At 38.5% G+C, this 20,410-nt stretch overlaps 1 protein-coding gene across 1 annotated transcript in view; it reads right to left on the bottom strand.

The window, feature by feature from the left end:
* Nucleotides 1-5,783: 5,783 nt before the first annotated feature.
* si:dkey-178e17.1 (tricarboxylate transport protein B, mitochondrial) overlaps nucleotides 5,784-20,410 on the bottom strand; it is a 60,858-nt gene continuing 46,231 nt past the window's right edge. The window contains exons 4-9 of the mRNA XM_066644611.1: nucleotides 11,264-11,402; nucleotides 8,625-8,709; nucleotides 8,270-8,374; nucleotides 7,265-7,380; nucleotides 7,102-7,175; nucleotides 5,784-6,313 (exon numbers count right to left, since the gene is read on the bottom strand). Of these exons, the coding sequence (XP_066500708.1) occupies nucleotides 6,199-6,313; nucleotides 7,102-7,175; nucleotides 7,265-7,380; nucleotides 8,270-8,374; nucleotides 8,625-8,709; nucleotides 11,264-11,402 (634 nt within the window). The 3' untranslated portion in view covers nucleotides 5,784-6,198. The remainder of the gene's footprint in view (nucleotides 6,314-7,101; nucleotides 7,176-7,264; nucleotides 7,381-8,269; nucleotides 8,375-8,624; nucleotides 8,710-11,263; nucleotides 11,403-20,410) is intronic.

Below are 20,410 nucleotides of genomic sequence, written 5' to 3'. Positions count from 1 at the left end.
AGTTCTTTTTATTTTCTTTGATTTACCTTTATCCATGATTATTTTTAGGTTTTGCAGGTTTGGTCCTCCAGTTGCTCTCAGGACCCCCGCAAAAACCTGTAGGCGGGACTGTGACATCGTTGGCTGCTGCAGTAAATGATAGACAGCTAAGTCTGGCTGTTGATTGATTAAATAAAAGGGATGACCAATGAGATTGAGTTATCTGCCTTAATCAAATCATCCGTCATATCAGTCCAACCTGATGGACGCAACGCGTCCTGCATCAGTTCTATACGCAATATGGTTTTTAGTGTCCAAATACAGGAGTAATTTAAAGTATACAAACGTACAAAATATTTTCTTTACTTTTCCTTTGTAGTTTTTTTTTATCGTAAAGGTCTGCAGTTTTAAATAGATTAATACATTAATAATATATTGTATAGGATATAAAGATTTAAAATGGATTAATTTACATTTTATATTTTTTTATTGACCAGAATAAAACAGAATATAGCAGGTAGGCTAAATAAACCGAGAGAGAGCGAGAACGAGAGCCAGACAGACAGACAGAGTGAGAGAGAGAGAGAGAGAGAGAGAGAGAGAGAGAGAGAGAGAGAGAGAGAGACAGAGACAGAAGCCTTCTCATCCAGAACTATGGTCACAATGTCAAGTGCAGCAGGTAGTATTAATTTTTCTGCGGCTGTATGGGGCACTTTTTCTTTTGCAACACGTTATGCAACTTTATATGATGCTAAGTGCAATTTGTCATTGTGTGACAGCACCCTGCTTAGCACCTGTGCTGACCTTTGCCTTTCTTGAGACGTTGTAACTTTCCCGGCTTCAAACTTTCGTTTGCCTGCTTTTCACCACAAATATGGCACATTGGCTTATCATCTTTACTTGCACTGGGACAGTTTACAAATTTTAAAAATTCACCTTTATAGACTTTAGCACTCGTTTTTTGTTTTTTCTTAACTGGCTCAGCAGCAACGCGATTAGCTTGTAGGTCAGTGCCTTCACCCCTAGAATATTCTCCCGTTTGTTCTTCATGATTGCACACCTTTTCAGTTGTTTCTGGAGTCACTGTCTCTGTCGTTTTTTTGGAAGAGAACCTTTCAATGCTACCGGCAGTTGGCCTATTCATTTTTCAACTCCGATATTATTCTGAATAAAACCAGCAACTAAGCTCAACAGATCTGAGCTGCAGCACTGTTATAAAGCCCGCACTAGGGGGCGTTCGTGATGTAGCTGTTAAAACAACTGTTTTTGTGAGCCTGTGAAAAATATGTTTATTTAATTATTTATTCATTTATTATTGAGCGACCCATTTTTTTGGCTCACGACCCATCCAAGGGTCGCGACCCAGAGTTTGAAAAACCTTGCTCTATTTAAAGTCAAACACAAATGGCTTGCACCACTTGTGGCACAGCCTTACTCAATAATTCATTACACTGTTTGAAAATGAATATCAGTAAGGAATCAAGCACAAACTTAATCATTGTTAAAGATTTTGCAATGGCTATGATGGCAAAGGCTTAGATGCCTTTTCATTTTAACACCTTCTCTAATTCATTCTCTACATAAAAATTCCCCACAGCAATTGTGACCATATTTTTCAATCACTGCAGCCCAACTCAGGATTCAAACCCAAAACCTTGGGTCAGGAGGCAGTTGCTTTCATGTTAAGCCACAAGTGACTTCTACACAGCTACATTTTTAGCCTCTTGAAATGTGGAATAAAGCAAAATATTTGCAAATATTTTAGATACTTTGAATTATCATTAGAACAAAATGCTCATGAACATTTATTTAACATTCTGTTTCAGGTTGACAAGGAAATGGGTTTTAAATTCCATCACAATTTGAAAATGCACAATAAAATTATAGGAGCACTTAAAACACACCAAACGTTACACTGATTGGCTTTTACAACTAATTGGATAATGGCGGCCATATTTCTCAAATCCATGAAGGGTCATTGACTAGTTTGAGTTTTAACATGATTCATATCATATGTTGTGTTGGTTACCTGATATTAAGTTATGTTGTCCTTGAAATGTAAGAAATCATCACACATGCACAAACACACTTTCTTAGCTGGAAGCATTTCGGGATTGCTGCTTCAGATTTCTTTGTGAAATATTACTTCAAGAACAGTGATGGTTGGAATAGAAACAACAAACCAAGAGTTTCAATAAAGTTATAAGTCTGATTTATTTCACTTACAATTTAGGAAAATAAAATGATTATATTAGGACATTCCTATTTAGACAGTCATGATTCCACCAGAAAGAGATACATTAAATGTCATTAGCCTATGGTACAAATGGTTCCAACAATACAACGTTATATGACATGTTAGGAAGGCACGTATAAACATTTCCTGCAACAACACAAATACACAGAGACACATAAACAGACAAAGAAAATACATGCCTGTCTTTATACACTGTCTCAGTCACAGTGGCTAAAGGCTTTCCTCACATATAGATTAAGTGACCCTAGTGGGTGATATATATTACCAGAGTGATAACTGCACTGTTAGAAAATCTGACAATGAATCTACTTAATATTAGTCAAATTAAAACAGACATCAATGTATTTCCTGTTGAACTGTGTTGTATTTCGGACAAAAGTTACGAGACCATTTTCTCTTGATGGGGAAAGTGAAACATGATATTATTGGCTAACATTATCTGATGCAAGAAAATGAAATCAAAACTCAAAATGTTTAAGAGGTGGGATAAAGAATAATGTGATATCGTAAGATGAGGCATAATTGGTAAAAATAATTACATGAACTAACATGATGAGAGATCAATTCTGAATTCAGGGTGATCATATACAATTACAATATTTATACAATGCTGCAGCACAAAAGTACATTTTAGGCAAATTAACCACTGAAGTTGTCAACAATACAAAGGCTGCAAACATCACTTACATGTTTCATTTGTTAACAAGTAAAACAGTAGACATTGTGGACAAACTCAAGGTTACTTGGTTTATTATCCAAACAATTTAAAAAGACATTCTGTAAGATTAATTAATATAGCCAAATTATCAAAAGCTCAACAGAAGGCCTTACACTTTAGATAAACTATTCATTTTAAGAAGTGACAATGGAATCATTATAAAAATTTAAAGCCAGTTTTTTAGGATCCTTTTATTTGAAGGTATTTAGTGTATCCTTCAGGACCATGTCACAATTTGTCCTTCCTGCTCAGCCTAAAAAGTATTTTTATAACCACCTGAAACAGCTTTGAAGAGTGAGATGGTGTATTCAGCATTTGTAACATAGTTTGTAATGTTCTTACAGTACTGGGCAAACGTCTTAGGCACCTAAGATATGTTGGTAACCGTTTAATTCACAATTTAACACAGTAATAAAGCTGATTAAAGGCAAAGTTAATGGCACAATTAATCATTAAGTAATGGTAATAAACAATGACTAGCATTCTTTTAGTCGTTTATTTTCTGTAACCTCTTATTCACACTTCCCACTCATAGACATTTAAGTTGCCAATCCGCCTACCAATGTGTGTTTTGGACCATGGGTGGAGCACCCGGGGGAAACCAACGCGGAGTCGTAGCCGGGCCCAAACCCACAACCCCAGGAACAAATCTATGTTCCACCATTATCATTACTATATGAGTAATTTTACTAATTTATTTGGTAATTCTTATTGAATATCTAATTACTTAATACTGCATTACGTACTATTAATTAATGTACCCTTATTTTAACGTGTTACATTCTGAATGATAATGGTGATTGTATAAAATGATACATAATTAAAATAAATACCAAAATAAATACAGTGAAACGTAGATAAATGAGTAGTTAGTGAGTGTGAAGAACAGTCAGTTTCCAGATATTCTCCTTTAGTATTTTTTAACCATTAAATCTAGCTATTGGATGTTAACCTCAGATAATACAGGACTGCCACAAGGAGAGATTTGAAAACGGTTAAACCAAAACATTCACTTTATTTATACAAGTAATAAGACAATTGTTGTTATTCTAATATTAGGGCTTTGTTTATGCGCTAATAAACTCTTCTATCTGTTCAGACAGTTAGCTTGCAATATCAATTTCTCAGGTGCCTAAAACTGCATAGTACTGTATATCACACTGCTTATATTGCTTTACATATATCAGTAGAGCATGCCATGTCAGTATGGCCTACAATGGCCATTTTGAATGTGCACATCTAGGCACTGAAATGAAGGACTTGTACAGCAGTGCTGGGAAAGCCTGTCCTAGCTCAACTGCTAATGTTAACTTCAGAATAATTGATTTTCATGACAATGTTTTATTTTCAGAATGTGCACTTAGTCCAAACATAATAATAGAAACCCCATAAGGATATGAGAACAATTTAGCACTATCTTTTTTTTGCATATTTACCCCAATTTTCATCTGTTTTGGCAGATTCTTAAAACATTAAGCTGGCAGGCTCTTACTTTTATACAGTGTTCTTGGACATGCAGCCAGAGTGACATGTTGCATCAAAATAAGACCTGATGTTTCCTTGTAAATATATCAGTTTCAGTGACAAAATTTGACAATGCTCAGTTCCAAAACTCAGTTTTAAATAAAAGTAGGCATATATACTTATGGAATATTGCACATAGCCAAGGATAACAGACAAGGCTTAGAAGGATTCACCAAAGAATATAACAGGCAGATCAAAGAGCAGTTATGATATTCTTTCAAAATCAGGTAGAATGCAGGTAGAAAGGCACATGTGCAACAAAAGACAAAAATAAAAACAAAATATATTAAAAATCGATTTAAAAAAAGGGTTACAAAAGCAAAGCAACCGTGACAGAATAAATTACAATGGTGGAAAAAGCTAATATGCTGATGAAAACATCATTGTTAGTTCACTAATGACATTTCATTTATAAATTTACACTTTAGCTTTTAATGTAACTCAAGTTTTCTTCAAGTAAACAAACTGGCATATGGCATATTTAATAATTTAAAACATACAAATGTCCACCACTGGCAAAGAGCAACGTTGTTAACAATGTAAATTAGCAAAGGCCCCAAAAGTTAATACATTTCATTAAAAAGTGCCACTGTTTCTGCTATCTAAAACTCAGTAAACAAAAAACTGTAAATCATATTTTGTGGAATGACCTGTAGATGACCTGTAGTCAAAATGTCTGTTTTGAAATATTCAAGTACTGCTACAATCCCCATATTTTATTATTAAAAAATATACATTAGTGGACATTAATGCCACTACAGTTTCTTTGTTTGTTTGGTATATATGCAAGTATGTGTTTGGGTGCGTGAGTTTAAATGTTAGAGAGAAAGATGTTAATGAACAGTATGCTGATTAGGTATTACCAGCTAAAATGATGTATCTACTATTGAACCCTCGGCAGATTGGCACAATTTACCTAAAGAAGCACTTAAGCATTTTTCAACCTCAATTCAACTGTTACATGGTTGAATTATGGGCGAATTTGAGCATTTCTCATACATAATAAAATATTAAATATTTAGTAGCTATTTCGCAGTCCTACCATTCTTAACCCTATTTGGTTGATTGGAGGGAAAAAAACCCTGTTTTCTATATTAATCCATATTAATCTCCTTGATGTTTTTTTTTATTTGTACTAAATATAGGGATGTGTGAGAAGAACTGTATCTGTGCAACTATTATTATTGTTATTTAATAGTTTATTATAATATTCAAATACAACATCAAAAGAAAAGCTCATGTTTCCTTTTAAATGTTATTTAATAACACTAATAATAATAATAATAATAATTTATTTATTCTTCTTTTAATTACATTATACAAATATATGCATTTTTTTTTCATTTTTATTTATCTTAAGCTCTATGAACTGTGTGGAGAAAAATAGAGAGAGAAATACACTAACACACACACACTGCCTGTAATAAAGTACCCCTCAATACAGATACAGTTTTATGGATTAGGTTGAAAAATGCTTGAGTTTCTCTTTGAAACAAACATCCACCACAGTACTTGTACAGTAACTAAGTATTGCTACACTACTGATGTGAAAAATACACTTGTGTACATATTTTGAGATTGGAACTACAGAAAGAGAGATGTACTGATGCTGCCAAGTTTAAATGAACACCTGTACACCCTCCATCTTTTTTTGGCACAATGACTGCATCATCCACCCTTATTTTCATCTCTCTGATAAGTTCTCTCTTCTTTAGTTTTCTTACTCAGTCTTCCAGGCTGTGTTAAGGACCTTTACCACCTCTTCATAGATGATAAAGACAATGGCTACGTCTAAACATACGCGGCCTAGTCGAGGAATTGTGCCCTTGTAGAACCTAAACACAGAGATACATAAATTTAGGTGGCTTTCTTTGAGGAGCTGTTGCAACGTCTAGCTGTGGTTTAGTGTAACTGATGCTTTGAGCAGCAGCAATAACACAATAAACATTTCTATTGTAAAAAGTTTAGCATGCACACTTTTTATTAGGCCTGGAATGGTCACAGACATGTTTTAGCTATTGTGGTTATCCCTTCTGTTGTTCGGGGCAGTTGTTGCCTAAAGGTTAGAAAAGTGTGTATTGTATGTTTGTGTTTTCACAGCCACGGATAACAATAAAAGCACATTCATCACACCTTGTCACACTTTCCCCCCACTCTGAGTGGGCCATCTTTGTTTACAGACAGCGGTAAACCACACAAGAAAAGAAAAAATGCTTTGATCTTTCTTTAGTCTTAAAAAATGTATAGCACTGAACAAAACACTGTATAAATATTTAAGAGAAAAGAGAGAACAATCAAAACAGTGTCACATGCCACAAGGCAGCATTTCAAAGAATAATTAACTAAAGGAACACTCTGGCCTAAAACTAGCAGTTTATGTATTGGTCAAATAATTAATTAGTTAGGTAGCCAGCCATTTCATCCCTTAGATTTTTCAGTTTTACAGAATTCAAAATTTGTTATGATATTTTTGCTTTTATTCTTTTCAGTTAAATACCCAGCCTACATATAAATAAATGGGAATCCTTGCAATGGCAATAAAGGAATGCAATTTAATACAGATGTAATATTCTTGTGCTGAGAAAATAAAGTGTATACACAAGCAACACACACACACACTTACGCAGTTGGTCCTTCATATTTCATGATCTGCACAGCACAGTCGACTGTGCTCTTGTACTTATGAGCCTCCAAGCCCTACAAAATATACACAAGTAATGGTCAGTTATGAACCAATGAAGAAATACATCATAACAGGCAAACACAATTATCTTTAGAGCACTTGCCTGCATTCTGGTCTTGATCACATCTAGAGGTGTGTTTCCAAACACACTAGCAGCTCCAGCAACAGCTCCAAACACACCGGTCACTATAGGGTTCATGGGCCTGTTAGGGTCATTGCCTAAGAGGAAAGACAAATGAAATAACTGTAATATTGGAATAATATTTTGACCTGTAATCAGAGTCCAAACTCATTTAAAAGGACAAATCCCATTATACAGTAATTATATATACTTTGTGGATGTTTTGTCCACATCAAAAAGTGTTTTAGAAAACACTATGTACTACAACAACTTTTTTTCTCTATAGCCTGTATAACATTCCTTCATTAGAATTTCAAGAACTGTTTTTATAATGTATGACATTAAACTTTATTAGGAATGTATAAAATAATGGCAACATATTCAAATTATTGTGACAAATTACATCATATTACATAGCTTTATTGTAAATTGTCAAGAAACTCTCAGTGTGGTGGTACTCTCAAGGTTAGATATACAATAATTTTTATTATGGAATATATTTGTACCATTTTCTATAATATTGATTTCATATGCCCAATTAATTTCCAGGATTTAGATTATGTTCTTTTACTTTATACAGTTCTATAATGAAATATTACAAATATTCACCTCTCTGGAGAATAGAATGTAATGTACCTTTAGGCAACACAACTGAACTTTAAAACCACTAATGCCTATTTTCTGTGTAGATATTTTCAGTGCTGAACTGCAGGTTTTATTTAATCCAAAATAGGTGAAAATATTTAAAAATCACTCTATTCAAATTTAGATGCTAGTTAATAGATAACAGTGAATAACATGGGACTAGTTGTGCAATGCCTCCATTTGACATATTAAAACTCAGAAAAACAATATAATGACGGATATCAAGAATAAAAAAATATATATTCAAATATTGTGATATCTTTTTGCCTTGTTGTAGACCATGGTAGCTTCAGTTTAAGTTACAAATGCAATCAGAGTTTTATCACACATATCCTTACCCACCTCTATACCAGTTCTTCAGTGAAGTCATGACAAAGAATCGGATGGACTGATTGGACCCCTGTTTGAGTACTGTTGCAGTGAGTCCTTGATATGTTCCCCTAATCCCTGAGAGAGAAGGAGATGGAGGTGTTGGGGGTGGTAACCAGGGTACAAAAATTATGAGCACTTTTTCCACTGGCCTTAATGACCTTTCTAATTTAACAGACATGATTAAAAGCACTTTAGGTGTGATCCAGTCTGAAACTGGTACTTATTACTAATGTAACATGAAACAGTGGAGAGCTCTGCACTAACACTTCTGACCAGTAGAGGGCATTATAAAAACATATTTTAAAAACATATTTTAACATAGTACCTTGATTTCTGATTATTTCTCGTACTCCATGGAAGAAGCCACGATATTTAGGATTGCCCGAGGTCTGATCATGGATGAATTTAACCTGGCCAAGAATGGGAAATGCTGAATAAGAAACAGCAAAGCTTCTGGAATAAACAGATGGCAATATTATTTATATTATTATTTATATCCTCCTTACCTATAACCTTAAATATTACAATAAATTCGCTATATCCATGCCTGGAAGAATCTTGAAATACAATTTCAAACACCCCTTCAATGGAAAATACAATTCATTTATAAGTTTTACATCTCCTCTGCCTGCCCCTTGCATATTTTTGGTCACATGGATTGTGTAAGATAGCACCTTCACAAGCCAGAGAATGCATTATGTGTAAGTAGCTACATAGCTTTTAAAAGACACTATATTGCCTTCAGTAAATCACTCACATGAAGATGTTAGATCAATTTTACCATTCCACTTGTAAGGTAGGACAGAACATTCAAATAAGAAGCCAGGGTTTATTTTTTATTTAATGTGGACTGTATTTTCTGCACAACATAAGCAGAAATGTATAAAACTCATCAAGAACTTAACATCTACTACAAGCTCAATGTAATGCATGCCCGTCACTAGAGATTAGAGATTAATGATTAGTGATTACTCTCCCCTTAACATTTCACATTGTAGATGCAGTATTGGTCCCCGTATGAATGGATGAGACAGGACAAAAGCCTAAGCTACAGTGACTAACACATGGGTCCTGGGGAAGAGATTCTGTATATGAATTTCATTTTCAGGGCAAGAAACCTGCTGACAGATTTTGGTTATTGGGTGGCCTGTGCCTTTAATGTTAGTAAGGTACACGCCTAAATTTTGTATGGTAGTAACAAATAGCATTAGGCGATTTTGCTCTATAATATATTGTTGGTGACCCCTGATTACAAAGGTTGTTGTGTGGTATGTGACACATTAGCTGGTGTAAATGATTTATCAACAATGAAACTGCAGACATTACAGTAAACAAGCAAGACTCTTTAAGGACTTTAAGACTTCAGTTTACTGAAGCACACGCCTACGCTGTACTAGTTTCCCGTAATGACCTGAACAAAAAGTTGCCACCCCAATTGTCATTGTATAATTCACACCCCGAGGAAGACAATGCAAAAAAAAAAAATCCAAATCTTCCTTTAAACAACTCTAACCCCGCAATGAGCGGGGTAGAACACACCTTATATAACCAGCTTTGTAAGTCTTGAATGTCTGAATGCGTCTGTGAGCTCCGTATACCGTTAGAAAGCGCAGATCCTACCTTTTCTAAAAATAGCGCTCTCATCGCGGTGCTGTGAAGCCTCTGGGAGTAATCCAGTGTGAAAAAACACCTAAAAACCAAGGTGCTCCTACAAAATTTGTGTGTCATATTCGTCATGAAATGGTGTAATTATAATCGCTATTATCAAAAAAGACGACGCTGCGAAGGAACAAAGAGACGGCGTTTACTTTCAGTTTCGTTTTGACTCAAATGACGTCATCTCATGCTGTCTCTGGGCAGAAAACTGAGTCATCAGCAAAAACATATTCCTATTATTGATTTATAGGTTTTCAAGGGGTTTTTTTTGGTTTCACATCAAATAATAATGCATTAGATTAATAAATATAAACTAAAAAGCTTAAATAAATCTTCATTGTGTATTTTTATCTTTAATAGCTATATGCATAGGGTTCATAGGGTTAATTAACACACTGTTCCTTTAATTAAAATGTATTTACTTTTATGTGTAGTCACCACAAGTAACAAAATGACATCTGAATCAAGTTGAGTTTTACTGTGCGAAATGAGTGGAAGAAAAAGGCATGGTGTCACATTGGAAAAACAGGTAGTGTTGCTGCCATGCAGCTCCAGGGTCCTGGTGTTGTGGGTTCAAACCCAGCCTCAGGTCACAGAGGAGTTTGGTGAGGGTGAGGGCTGTGTGGGTTTCATCTGGGTGCTCCAGTTTCATCCAATATTCCAAAAACACAGGTAGCTAGATTGATTGACTGTGTAAATTTGTCCAAAGATGTGAGTGAATGTGCAAGTGTGTAATGCCCTGTGAAGGACTGGTGCACAGTCCAGTGTATGTTCCTGCCTTGTGCCCCAGTGTTTCCTTGTAGGACCTACCATGACAATAAAGAGGATTAAGCATTTACAGATGATGAATGCCCAAAAATGATTCACCTAAAAACAATAATTATCTTTTTGACAAATTTTTCTATTAATTCTATGTAAGAAAGACACAGTGGTGTAACAGGTAGTATCACTGTGACACAGTCCCTTTGGTCCTGGGTTGTGGGTTCAAGCCCAACTTTGAGTTTAGTGTGTTTTTCCCGTGTCTGTGTGGGTTTCTTCCAGATGTTCTTGTTTCTTCCCACAGTCCAAAATCACATGTGGGTAAATGGATTTGCTACTCAAGAGTGGTCACAGGCGTGACTATGAATGTGTGAGTGAGATGGACAAGCGCCCTGTCTAGTCTGTTTCCACCTTTCTCCCAGTGATTCTGGGTGGGCTCTGGACACCTGGAAACCTAACATTATACTTATTAGCAAATTTTCCAACTGATATATGTGGTATACAACAGCAAAGTTATTGATAGCTCAGACATCACAGTGACAACTTTACCTTTATTGTTTCCATGGGGCAGACAACAAGAACCGCTTCCATGACCCCAGCTCCCAGGCCACATATTAAACCATGGGTGCTGTCCAATCTCCCAGTCTCATCACGCATTTTGTTACTCAGAATCTCAAACACACCAAACCTACAGAGAGAGACAGAGAATGTTGTACACAGATCAGTCATAAAATTAAAATGACTTCCTTGTTTCATCACTCATGTTACCATACAGGGGCACTTTGTAGTTCTACAATTCTATGCTGCAGTGTATCTGCTACTCTGTATACTTCATTGGCTTGCAATTTTACCTTGTCTGCAATAGCCAGGAACAGAACAGGATACAGTGGTCCTTATTAAAACAAAATAAAATGGATAGTATCAGCCTAGTTCTTTCAACCATGCAACTTCATCACATACACTTTACATCACAGGACGCTGTTGGTTGTCTAGTCATTCCAAGACTTCAAAAGCAGAGGGAAGAGCTTTTTCATATAAAGCCTCCAAACTCTGGAATAATCTTTTAGGTAATGTTAGGGACTCAAAATCTCAGTCTTTAGGACTAAGCTGAAAACCTCTTTGTTTAGTGTAGAACTTTACAACTAACCTACCACCATATGTGATCATTTTAGGTTTGTTGCCAGGGGATGGCAAAGTTTCAGGGTGTCTGTATTACATTCTGGCTAGATAATGACTACCCTCCTGATCGGATTGACTCTAATGGAATACTGACCATTGGGGTCTTCTGCTCACCTGTTTTCTGGCCAATTATCTGCCCTTAAATTCCAGCATCTGATACACTCCACTCCACTAATTGTAACTTCATATCTGTGGAATCTCCCATCCCAGTGCACTAAATCTTGGATTTCTGATAGAACTGATTGAGCACACACCTTTAATAAAGGCACCTGCTACCTATGCAGATTTCAACCTATGAAGTTTTAAATTAAACCACCTTTGTTTATAATTTTTTAGACAAGAGAGGGATGGGCCCCACTTGCAAGACTTGGTTCTTCTAACTTTGTGTATTTATTTTTGCATTTTTGTGGCTTTTTGACATCATCAGGTTGAAGTACTATACAAATTAATTTGAATTGTCCTTCATCAGAGCTTACACAATGATGCACAATGTTGGATGGATATTTTTGATTGGTGGACTATTCCTGATCCAGCAGTAAAACTGGTAAATCTCCAGCAAAACATTTCAGATCCACTCATACCAGTGCAACGTATCTTAACATACCACCAGAATGATCCACCACCCAAATACCTGCTCTTTTGTTTTAGTTCCCTTTCAACCTGGCCATTGAAGCAATGAAAGGGGACTAAAAGTAGGAGCAACAGATGGACCACAATCTAAGATTACAGAACCACAAAGTGAACTTAATTTTAAATGAAGCTGATAAAATGGAAAATGAATGATGTTTCTTTGAAGAAAAACCTTATAGACTACTGTTCAACTGGAGTCTCCAGCCTTCAATTATTTCAGTCAAAATAAACATTAAGTAAACACTATTAATTTTAAGGGGATGTTAATGTGGAGCTAAGGTAATCTATTTTGTATAAGAAAACTGTCCAAATTAAAACTGTCATCTTTGAGATACAGGAGGTAATCAAGCTCCACACATGATACTGATAATTAATTCATTCATTTTGTTTCGTTCCTTTTACAACTCATGTCGTTTTGTTTCCTACTCCAAGTCATGTCATTTTGTTATAATTCCTAGTCATGCTGTTTCTCGTTTTGTTTGTATACCTAGTCATCTTGTTTTGTTCAAATTCCTAGTCATGTTCTTTCCTCGCTTCGTGTTTGCCCTCAAGTCCGTTTGTGTTTGTTTTGTTATTTTGTTGTAAATAAAGGTCTGTGTTATTAGCGTGTGCGTCCACCTCCGTCAGTCCGACTCAGCGTTCCTGACAGAAATGTTGTCTACAAGGAGAAGTCCTCCGTTTTACCTAGTAACACTCAATGTTCAATACATATCCTTTTAATTTATCCCAGCAATTAAACTGGAGTAGGTGAACAGTTTTTGTTTCTTGACAAAATGAATTAAAAGATTCATTCATTCATTATCTATAACTGCTTATCCAATACAGGGTCACGGTGGGTCCAGAGCCTACCTGGAATACTTGGGCGCAAGGCGGGAATACACCCTGGAGTTTTTTAATTCCGGCATGGAATTAAAAGATCCATTTTCTAAATATGCCACATTCCTTCAAAAACCCCGTCCAATCATTTCATTCAGTCAGAACGAAATGACTGGATGGCTTATCTGCCTGTTTACTATAGCACTTTACACACATGCATGTGTATTTCACGCCTTTGTAGGGACTTGCACCTGAAGAGACTGAAGAGAGATTGAATGGCAGAGATTTGTGCCTCTGCTTGGACTGCTTAAAAAGGAAAAACAGAGGAATAAGGTGTAGTGGAGTATGGACCGAATATGAATAACGGATGAAAAATTAAAATGAAAGATGAAGAAATGAAAAGTTTTGAATTAAAACTTTTCCAGTCTGAAGGGGACCTTTCGTCTGCGACCAAGACACGAACGGCAGGGGTGCAAGGACACTACACCCCCCACAAACACGCACACACATAAGATCTAACATCAAAGACTAGAGAGGGACACTTTCAAGTGACACATGGCCCCAACACCCCCTTCTCTCTTGTGAGAAACAGGAACCTAGAACAAATAAGAGAGTTTTTACGGCCCGCTTTTATGACAATGGCACCTAAATGTCTCGTCCTTATCTCGAGCCTACTAAACAGGACCAGCAAATGGTTAAACCAAAAGTGACCTCGGTTGAACCCCGTGACTCATCCATCCGCACTGGACCAACATGGCATGGACCAACAGCGACCCCAAATGGACACTGGCGAAACTACGCCTCGCTCGGGGTCGCCTAAAACAAATGACTGGAATGAAGTCAAATTATGATTAAATGTGTATAAACAAATGTATTAATGTCACTTTCAATGCCCTCAGATGAATGCCCACCTTCTAATGAAATGATGTATATTGCTGATTGTCTCTATCATGAAAAGAAGTTCTGTCTCCGACTAGAGAAAACGGATTAATGTTTTTCTAACGTATTATTGTAAACGGGACGTAAACACAACGTACCCCAGGATGAAATCTTATGTAAATGTTTGATATTAATAATCCAGTATACTCATTGTTATATGTTACTAAAATGTATAAGGAATTTCAATACGCGAAAATTATGTTCAGTCTCTGTGAATCACTGATTCAAACCCCCTCCTACTCTCTCCCCCTTTCCTGTCTCATGAAGTCAGTCACGTGAGCCTGAACTCGCGTCCAATCAGAAAAGAACGCCTTCCATTAGGGCGTGACCGCGCTGGCTTTGAAAAACACAGAGCTCTCGACACGAACAGAACGAACGAAGAGACGAACTGGACACACAGAAAATTCAAGCAGAGCACACAGAAGAAGGAGAAGGAGAAGGAGTTCAACAATTCGAGAAGTTCAAGAGGAACTCCGAGAAGCTTCGAAACAACAAAGAGATCAGCAGAAAACATCGCTTCCAGTCCAAACCTCTCCAAAGCGAGACGCTCTCTTCTTCACGCCGACGAAACAAAGAAAAATCTTAGAGACTTCATCAAAAGCTCACAAGAGACGTCTTGAATTAGCTGAAAGTATGAAGCTTTAATAATGCGTCGAGCGATTTGAATATTTTCTTTTCTTTTAACCTTGTTTATGTTTTATCGCCCAATCTAAGTTTAATCTCACGACTGATCAAAGCCGGTGAACTTATTCATGGCCAGAGTAAGAAAACACCGCCGAGATACCAGAATGTCATAGAATAAGTAAGCTTATTGAATCGATTTTCAGTTCTGGATCCGCAGTAACCAGCGAAACTTTCGTCCAAACGTCCATATGGTCGAACCCTCCTACTCACGACACTGAGCCAGAGGATCCTGCCGCTGGCGTCATCACGCTCCGAGTACGCCGAGGCGACTCAACCGACGAAGAAAACCTCCACGCTGACTCAGCCTGGAAACTTCCAAGACCGCGAAATCAAACAAGACGCCATCACTCCCAGGACCTCAGAGAGCCTTTGTACACAACGAGTGGAGACAATCGACGAAAAGTAAGCTAAACTTACGCATGTCCAGAGCTGAAAATTGAATTAAGTTTCTTGATAAATTTTGTATTAATTAAACCTCAGTTAGCAACACATTAGTCACAAGCTAGAGTGCCTAGCGTATTGCCGCAGTCGAATCGGCTTCCCCTGCTTTGATGCCGTGAGATTTAAAGATCACGCTATGTTAAGTAAATATCCTTCTCTTTGTTAATAAAACTTTCATTATTTGAAATCACAGTGTGTGCAGTTTTGTTTTGTTAATTTTCCTGAAAATCCTGAAGTACTCACTTAGCGTGATTATTATTCATTCTCAAACTAATTATTAACGTTTTAATTGCTTAAGCCAATTATAAACTTTAATTAATATCGTTAAGTCAAATATCAGAGATTAAAGGAGTTTGAATAAGGTCAACGCTATAAACACAAATTATAAATATATATATTAAATATATATTCACAGAGGTATCGTGGCGTATGATTAAAAATCCAACATACGCTATATATCTTTTTATTTTATTTTGGCGCCCACGCGAGGCCAGGAAAAAGGCTTTTTAATGTACAAACTGCAAAACACTGAAACAATCTCAACTTGGGTTTATTAAATACTTTCCGCTGTTTGTGTTGCTGAATAACGATTGAGATTCAAAGCTTGATGTGGGCAATTTCGTGTTGTGTTTGTTACTTTTGAAAAACTGTTGTGGTATATACCGTTTAGAAAAATAAGCTTGGTTGTTTTTGAAAGAGCGCGGCTCGGCGCCATTTTGCATGCATTAAATTGAGGCCTGGGCACGTCTAACTGCGCGAAATTCCGCTGTAAGACTTTGCCGTCGGATTCGACCTCCCGCCGCGAAATTCCGGCGAAGTGAGACCACCGAACCGAACACCTCCGTTCGTTTTAAACTGGGTCGCTACCAGCGTTAATAACGAGATCGCGCGCTAGGCGATTGGGAGGTTATTAAAAGAATCAGCCGAAGATACGGCTTGTGTTATGAGAGGTCTATTGAAGCGTGTCCTCCCGTGCTCCTCCTTGTGGTCAAGTGTGGTGCTACCCTTGACGTTTGATTCCCGTACACCCTCTAGTGGTTGGGAGGTTGTCCGCCGAGACAACATAAGTGTTTAGCAGCCCTCTGGTGTTTAAAAAGTGTCATTACAGATGAAATTCTTTTAAAGTACCTTAGTGTAAAATCTCTGTTCCCCTTTTAAATTTAAATTTTTATTTTTGATAAAGTATCTGAGCGTTTAAAATCTTTATCCCATTTTAGATTTTAATCTGATAACGCCCTCTAGTATTAAAACTTCCCGCTACAGTGGAAATTCCCATTTGTGTTATATTGTGTATGCTCGTGCCGTGTTTATTGGGATTCCCACCAGCGCCGACTGGTGTCCATTGCTGCTATTGCATTATAACTTGCTTGTCGCCCTCTGGTGTCCCAGTCTGGTATTACAATTTAAGTTCAACTTAAATACTGAAGCTTGCTGTTGCCATTCAGACTTACCTTCAGTACCCTCTAGTGGAGAAACTTGGTAGACCTCTAGTGGTAAGACCTGGTATTACAGCTCTAGTGGCTGTCTCTAAACTCTGCACATCTGAATAATTACAAGTAAAGGCTTGGAAGCATAATAAGTTGATACAACTATAGCAGACAGTGTGCAGTAATTAGAGATTGACACTCTAATTCGATACCAGATCCCAAACGCAGTTAAAAGAGAGAGTCTTTTAATTTAGCTGTTCTTAATAATTCTTTAATTCGGAAAATTCTTTCACTTTCATAATTCCTTAATTGGAAATTATATCTAGTAATAAATCTTACTTAATTTTAAAATTCTTTAATCCAAATTTTTCGACAATTCTTTGATTCAAAATTTTTAATAATTTTAATTATTGAAAAAAAAATTTTTTTAATAAAAATTCTTTTTTCTCTCTTCTTGTACTCACTTGCGTATAGCAACCTCCACTCCACCCTCTACTACTAACAGACCTCCCTTAGAGATCCACAAGTGAACTCCAGCACCACTCCGACTAGCAGTTACTCTTAGAGCACGCGGCACAGGTGAAGTTAGTTCGATTTAGTTAGGAAAGGGATTAACAGAATTAATCCGAACTAAATAGAAGTAAGTTACACCTCACAGTTAAAAACACAGCTAACATGGCAGAAGGGACTTTTTCTTCGGAAGTATATGTAGAAGGTTTGTGGGAGGAGGCATTCTCTGTTCTGACCAGCATCACCAGTGATGTGATGCCTGGATTCGCAGAGACTGTGCAGAAGACCTCCCTGGTCGGTCGTGACAACATGGTGGCTAAGTGGATACAGAACCACTTAACCCACATGGTCAAGGGCAAATCCCTAACGGAGGCATTAGGTGAAATAGCCCTCCTCGCTGTAGTACAGCTCAGAGCCAGCGAACGTGAGCTTGAGGTATCACAGCGACAGCGAGCAAAGGTAGAGGCAGAGTTAAGGCAACTTCAAAGCGAAATAGCTGAAGGGAACACACTGCCCCAGGTCACACCTGATGTGCTACCTAGTGCCGCTACAGAAAGACAAGGCCAGCAGGAAGATAGTGAGGATCAGGAACCAGACTCAGGGACCGTAAACTTTAGAGCTGCTGCAGCACCTCCTCTGGTATCAACGGGTATTTCACCTTCCCCTGTGTCTCCTGTCAGCCGTCCCTTACAACGCCCTGCTAGACCCAGAGCACTGCAACCCAGTGTCTGGTCCCCTCAGCCTTTACCCTCTCACGGTCCCTCATACAAGGACCTAGATAAAATCGCGCGTAATATAACCCGCTTTGATCCCAAGCCTGACGGTTCTAATGATATCTTTTCCTACCTAAAAGATATTGACTTCTACCTCCAAAGGTTCCCCGGGATCACCATAGATGACAGACTATATGTGATTAAACTGACCTCCGACCGAGACGTCAGTAACTTCATTGAATGTCAGCCAGACTATGTAAAAGCGCGATATGATGTGCTGTGCCAAGCATTGGAGGAAGAATTCTCCAATCACCTGTCAGACCGGACTGGCTGCTGCTTTGAACATAAAACAGCAACGCCAGGAATCCCCTCAGCAATATTATAACCGACTCAGACAGGCGTACTTCGGACCTAGGAATGACTCCGGAATGGAGGAAGAGTTAAATTTCAAATCACTATTTATCCAAAACCTACATCCCCACACCAGTCATCAGTTGGGAGTCTCAGCTTGCCCTCGCACCCTGTCTAGCAGGCAGCTGCGTGATTTAGCACTCAGAGGTTTCCTAAAATCCCAACAAATTCCCAACAGGCGGTCCGAAACACCCCAAGTCTTTAATGTCGACTCCAGCTCCCCACATTTAGAGTTGGAAGGTGCCACCCCGGTCGATCCACCAAGATCCGCCCTGGACCCTTCCCCGACTCCGTGGACTAGTGAGGGCCCGAAACCTCATCCGCCCTCACACCAATACAAGCGCTACCCTCCTCGCAGGCCAGACAGAAATCACGACAAAGATTTCTGGAACCCTCGGGACAGGGCTGGGTATGGTCGTGACTATTACCCTGCAGAAAACCGCGGTGCGGGCCGTGGAAAACCATCACATCCCCATAAGGGATATGAGCGAACAGCTCAGAACCAGCTTTCTGATTCTAATAGACAAAAGAAAGAGAAATACTGGTATCAATATAAAGAAAATCACACCAAAGACAAGCTTAAAGGCAAGGAATTCAGCTCTAAGGAGTTAGAGGACATCCGCCGAATGCTTGCAATGCTAGCCCAAAGCCATCCTTTAACACCCCAGAAATGTTAGAGAGTTATGTAGGAGAAGTGACAAGCAAAGCTCTGTCTTCTAGCGCACCGTGCAATCTCCTCGTGACCCAAACAAATACTGAAGACCCAATGATACAGGGGTGTGATTCGCAACCACCCTCCAGTGCTGTTTTGGTTGTTCAGTTAGACGGTAAAGAAGGTTTAACGCCAAATGACCCTTCAGTCATTGAAGGCGACACACCCGTCCGACAATTCATGGGACACTTAACTGAGAAAGGGGTTGCACGCAAATTCTATTTGTCCACCATTGTGGAGAGAAGGCTAGTACATGAGGCCCTGTTGGACACTGCATCAGATGTCACGCTCATGTCTTCCGACTTGTTCCACCAGGTTCGAGCCATTGCGCGGCGTGAAAATCGCGAGATACAGCTCCAAAACTGTTCTCTTAAAATTCAGCCGTATTCACATGCAGGCCTTACTATCCAATCTATGGCACTAATACACTTAGCCATCGGACCAATGACTTTAGTGCATCCAGTCCATGTGTCTCCTCTCGAAACAATTCCCTTCCTCATCGGCAAAGATCTCCTTAATCGCTTCGAGCCACTGATTGACTTCAAAAGGTCAAAGATCTGGGCACAAGTGCGTGAGCCTTTACCCATCTGCACCCCACACCACCGGGAAGCTCAGTGTTTCCGTCTCGAAATCCGGCCAGAATCAATAGGAGATCCACCAAGTCAGATCCCTCACTTCAAGGAAGAGGAAACTGAGCCCATGGCGGCCACACCAGAGACAGCAGTCTCTCCCTGGCTCCCTAGTGCCATGTTAGAACAACGGAACACATTCCTGTGCACTTTCACACAGCCGTCCACAACAGACGCTCCCGGCCTTCCCATCGTGAATGGTCTCACAATGCAGGACTATCATGTGGACAATGCAGTTCTGGCTCTGTGGACTGACAAGTCCTCCATAAGCCAAACCCTCTTTAACACTCTGCGCCTCACTCAACCAAATATTCCTTTGGTGAGCAGTCCTTGTCGTTTTCCTCTTAACCCGACATCGAAAGTAATGTCTGATGGAATTTGTGCTTTAACTATCCAGTAGAACAAAAGGGTACTCACCCATTATTTCTTGGTCGTCCCTAACTTGCCGCACGATGCTTATATTGGAAGTGACTTCTTGGTGCGCCTCGACGTCCACGTAGACACCCTCAATAGTGTGCTGTGGTCCTTGACTGATGTTTCAATGGAAACCTGGTCCTCAGATCTCAGCAACCTAGGCTCAGGACAAACTATTCCCGAGGTATGTC

Source organism: Hoplias malabaricus, chromosome 14, assembly GCF_029633855.1.
Source record: "Hoplias malabaricus isolate fHopMal1 chromosome 14, fHopMal1.hap1, whole genome shotgun sequence".
NCBI classification, from domain to species: Eukaryota; Metazoa; Chordata; class Actinopteri; order Characiformes; family Erythrinidae; genus Hoplias; species Hoplias malabaricus.
This window is presented reverse-complemented; position numbering and strand designations above follow the sequence as displayed.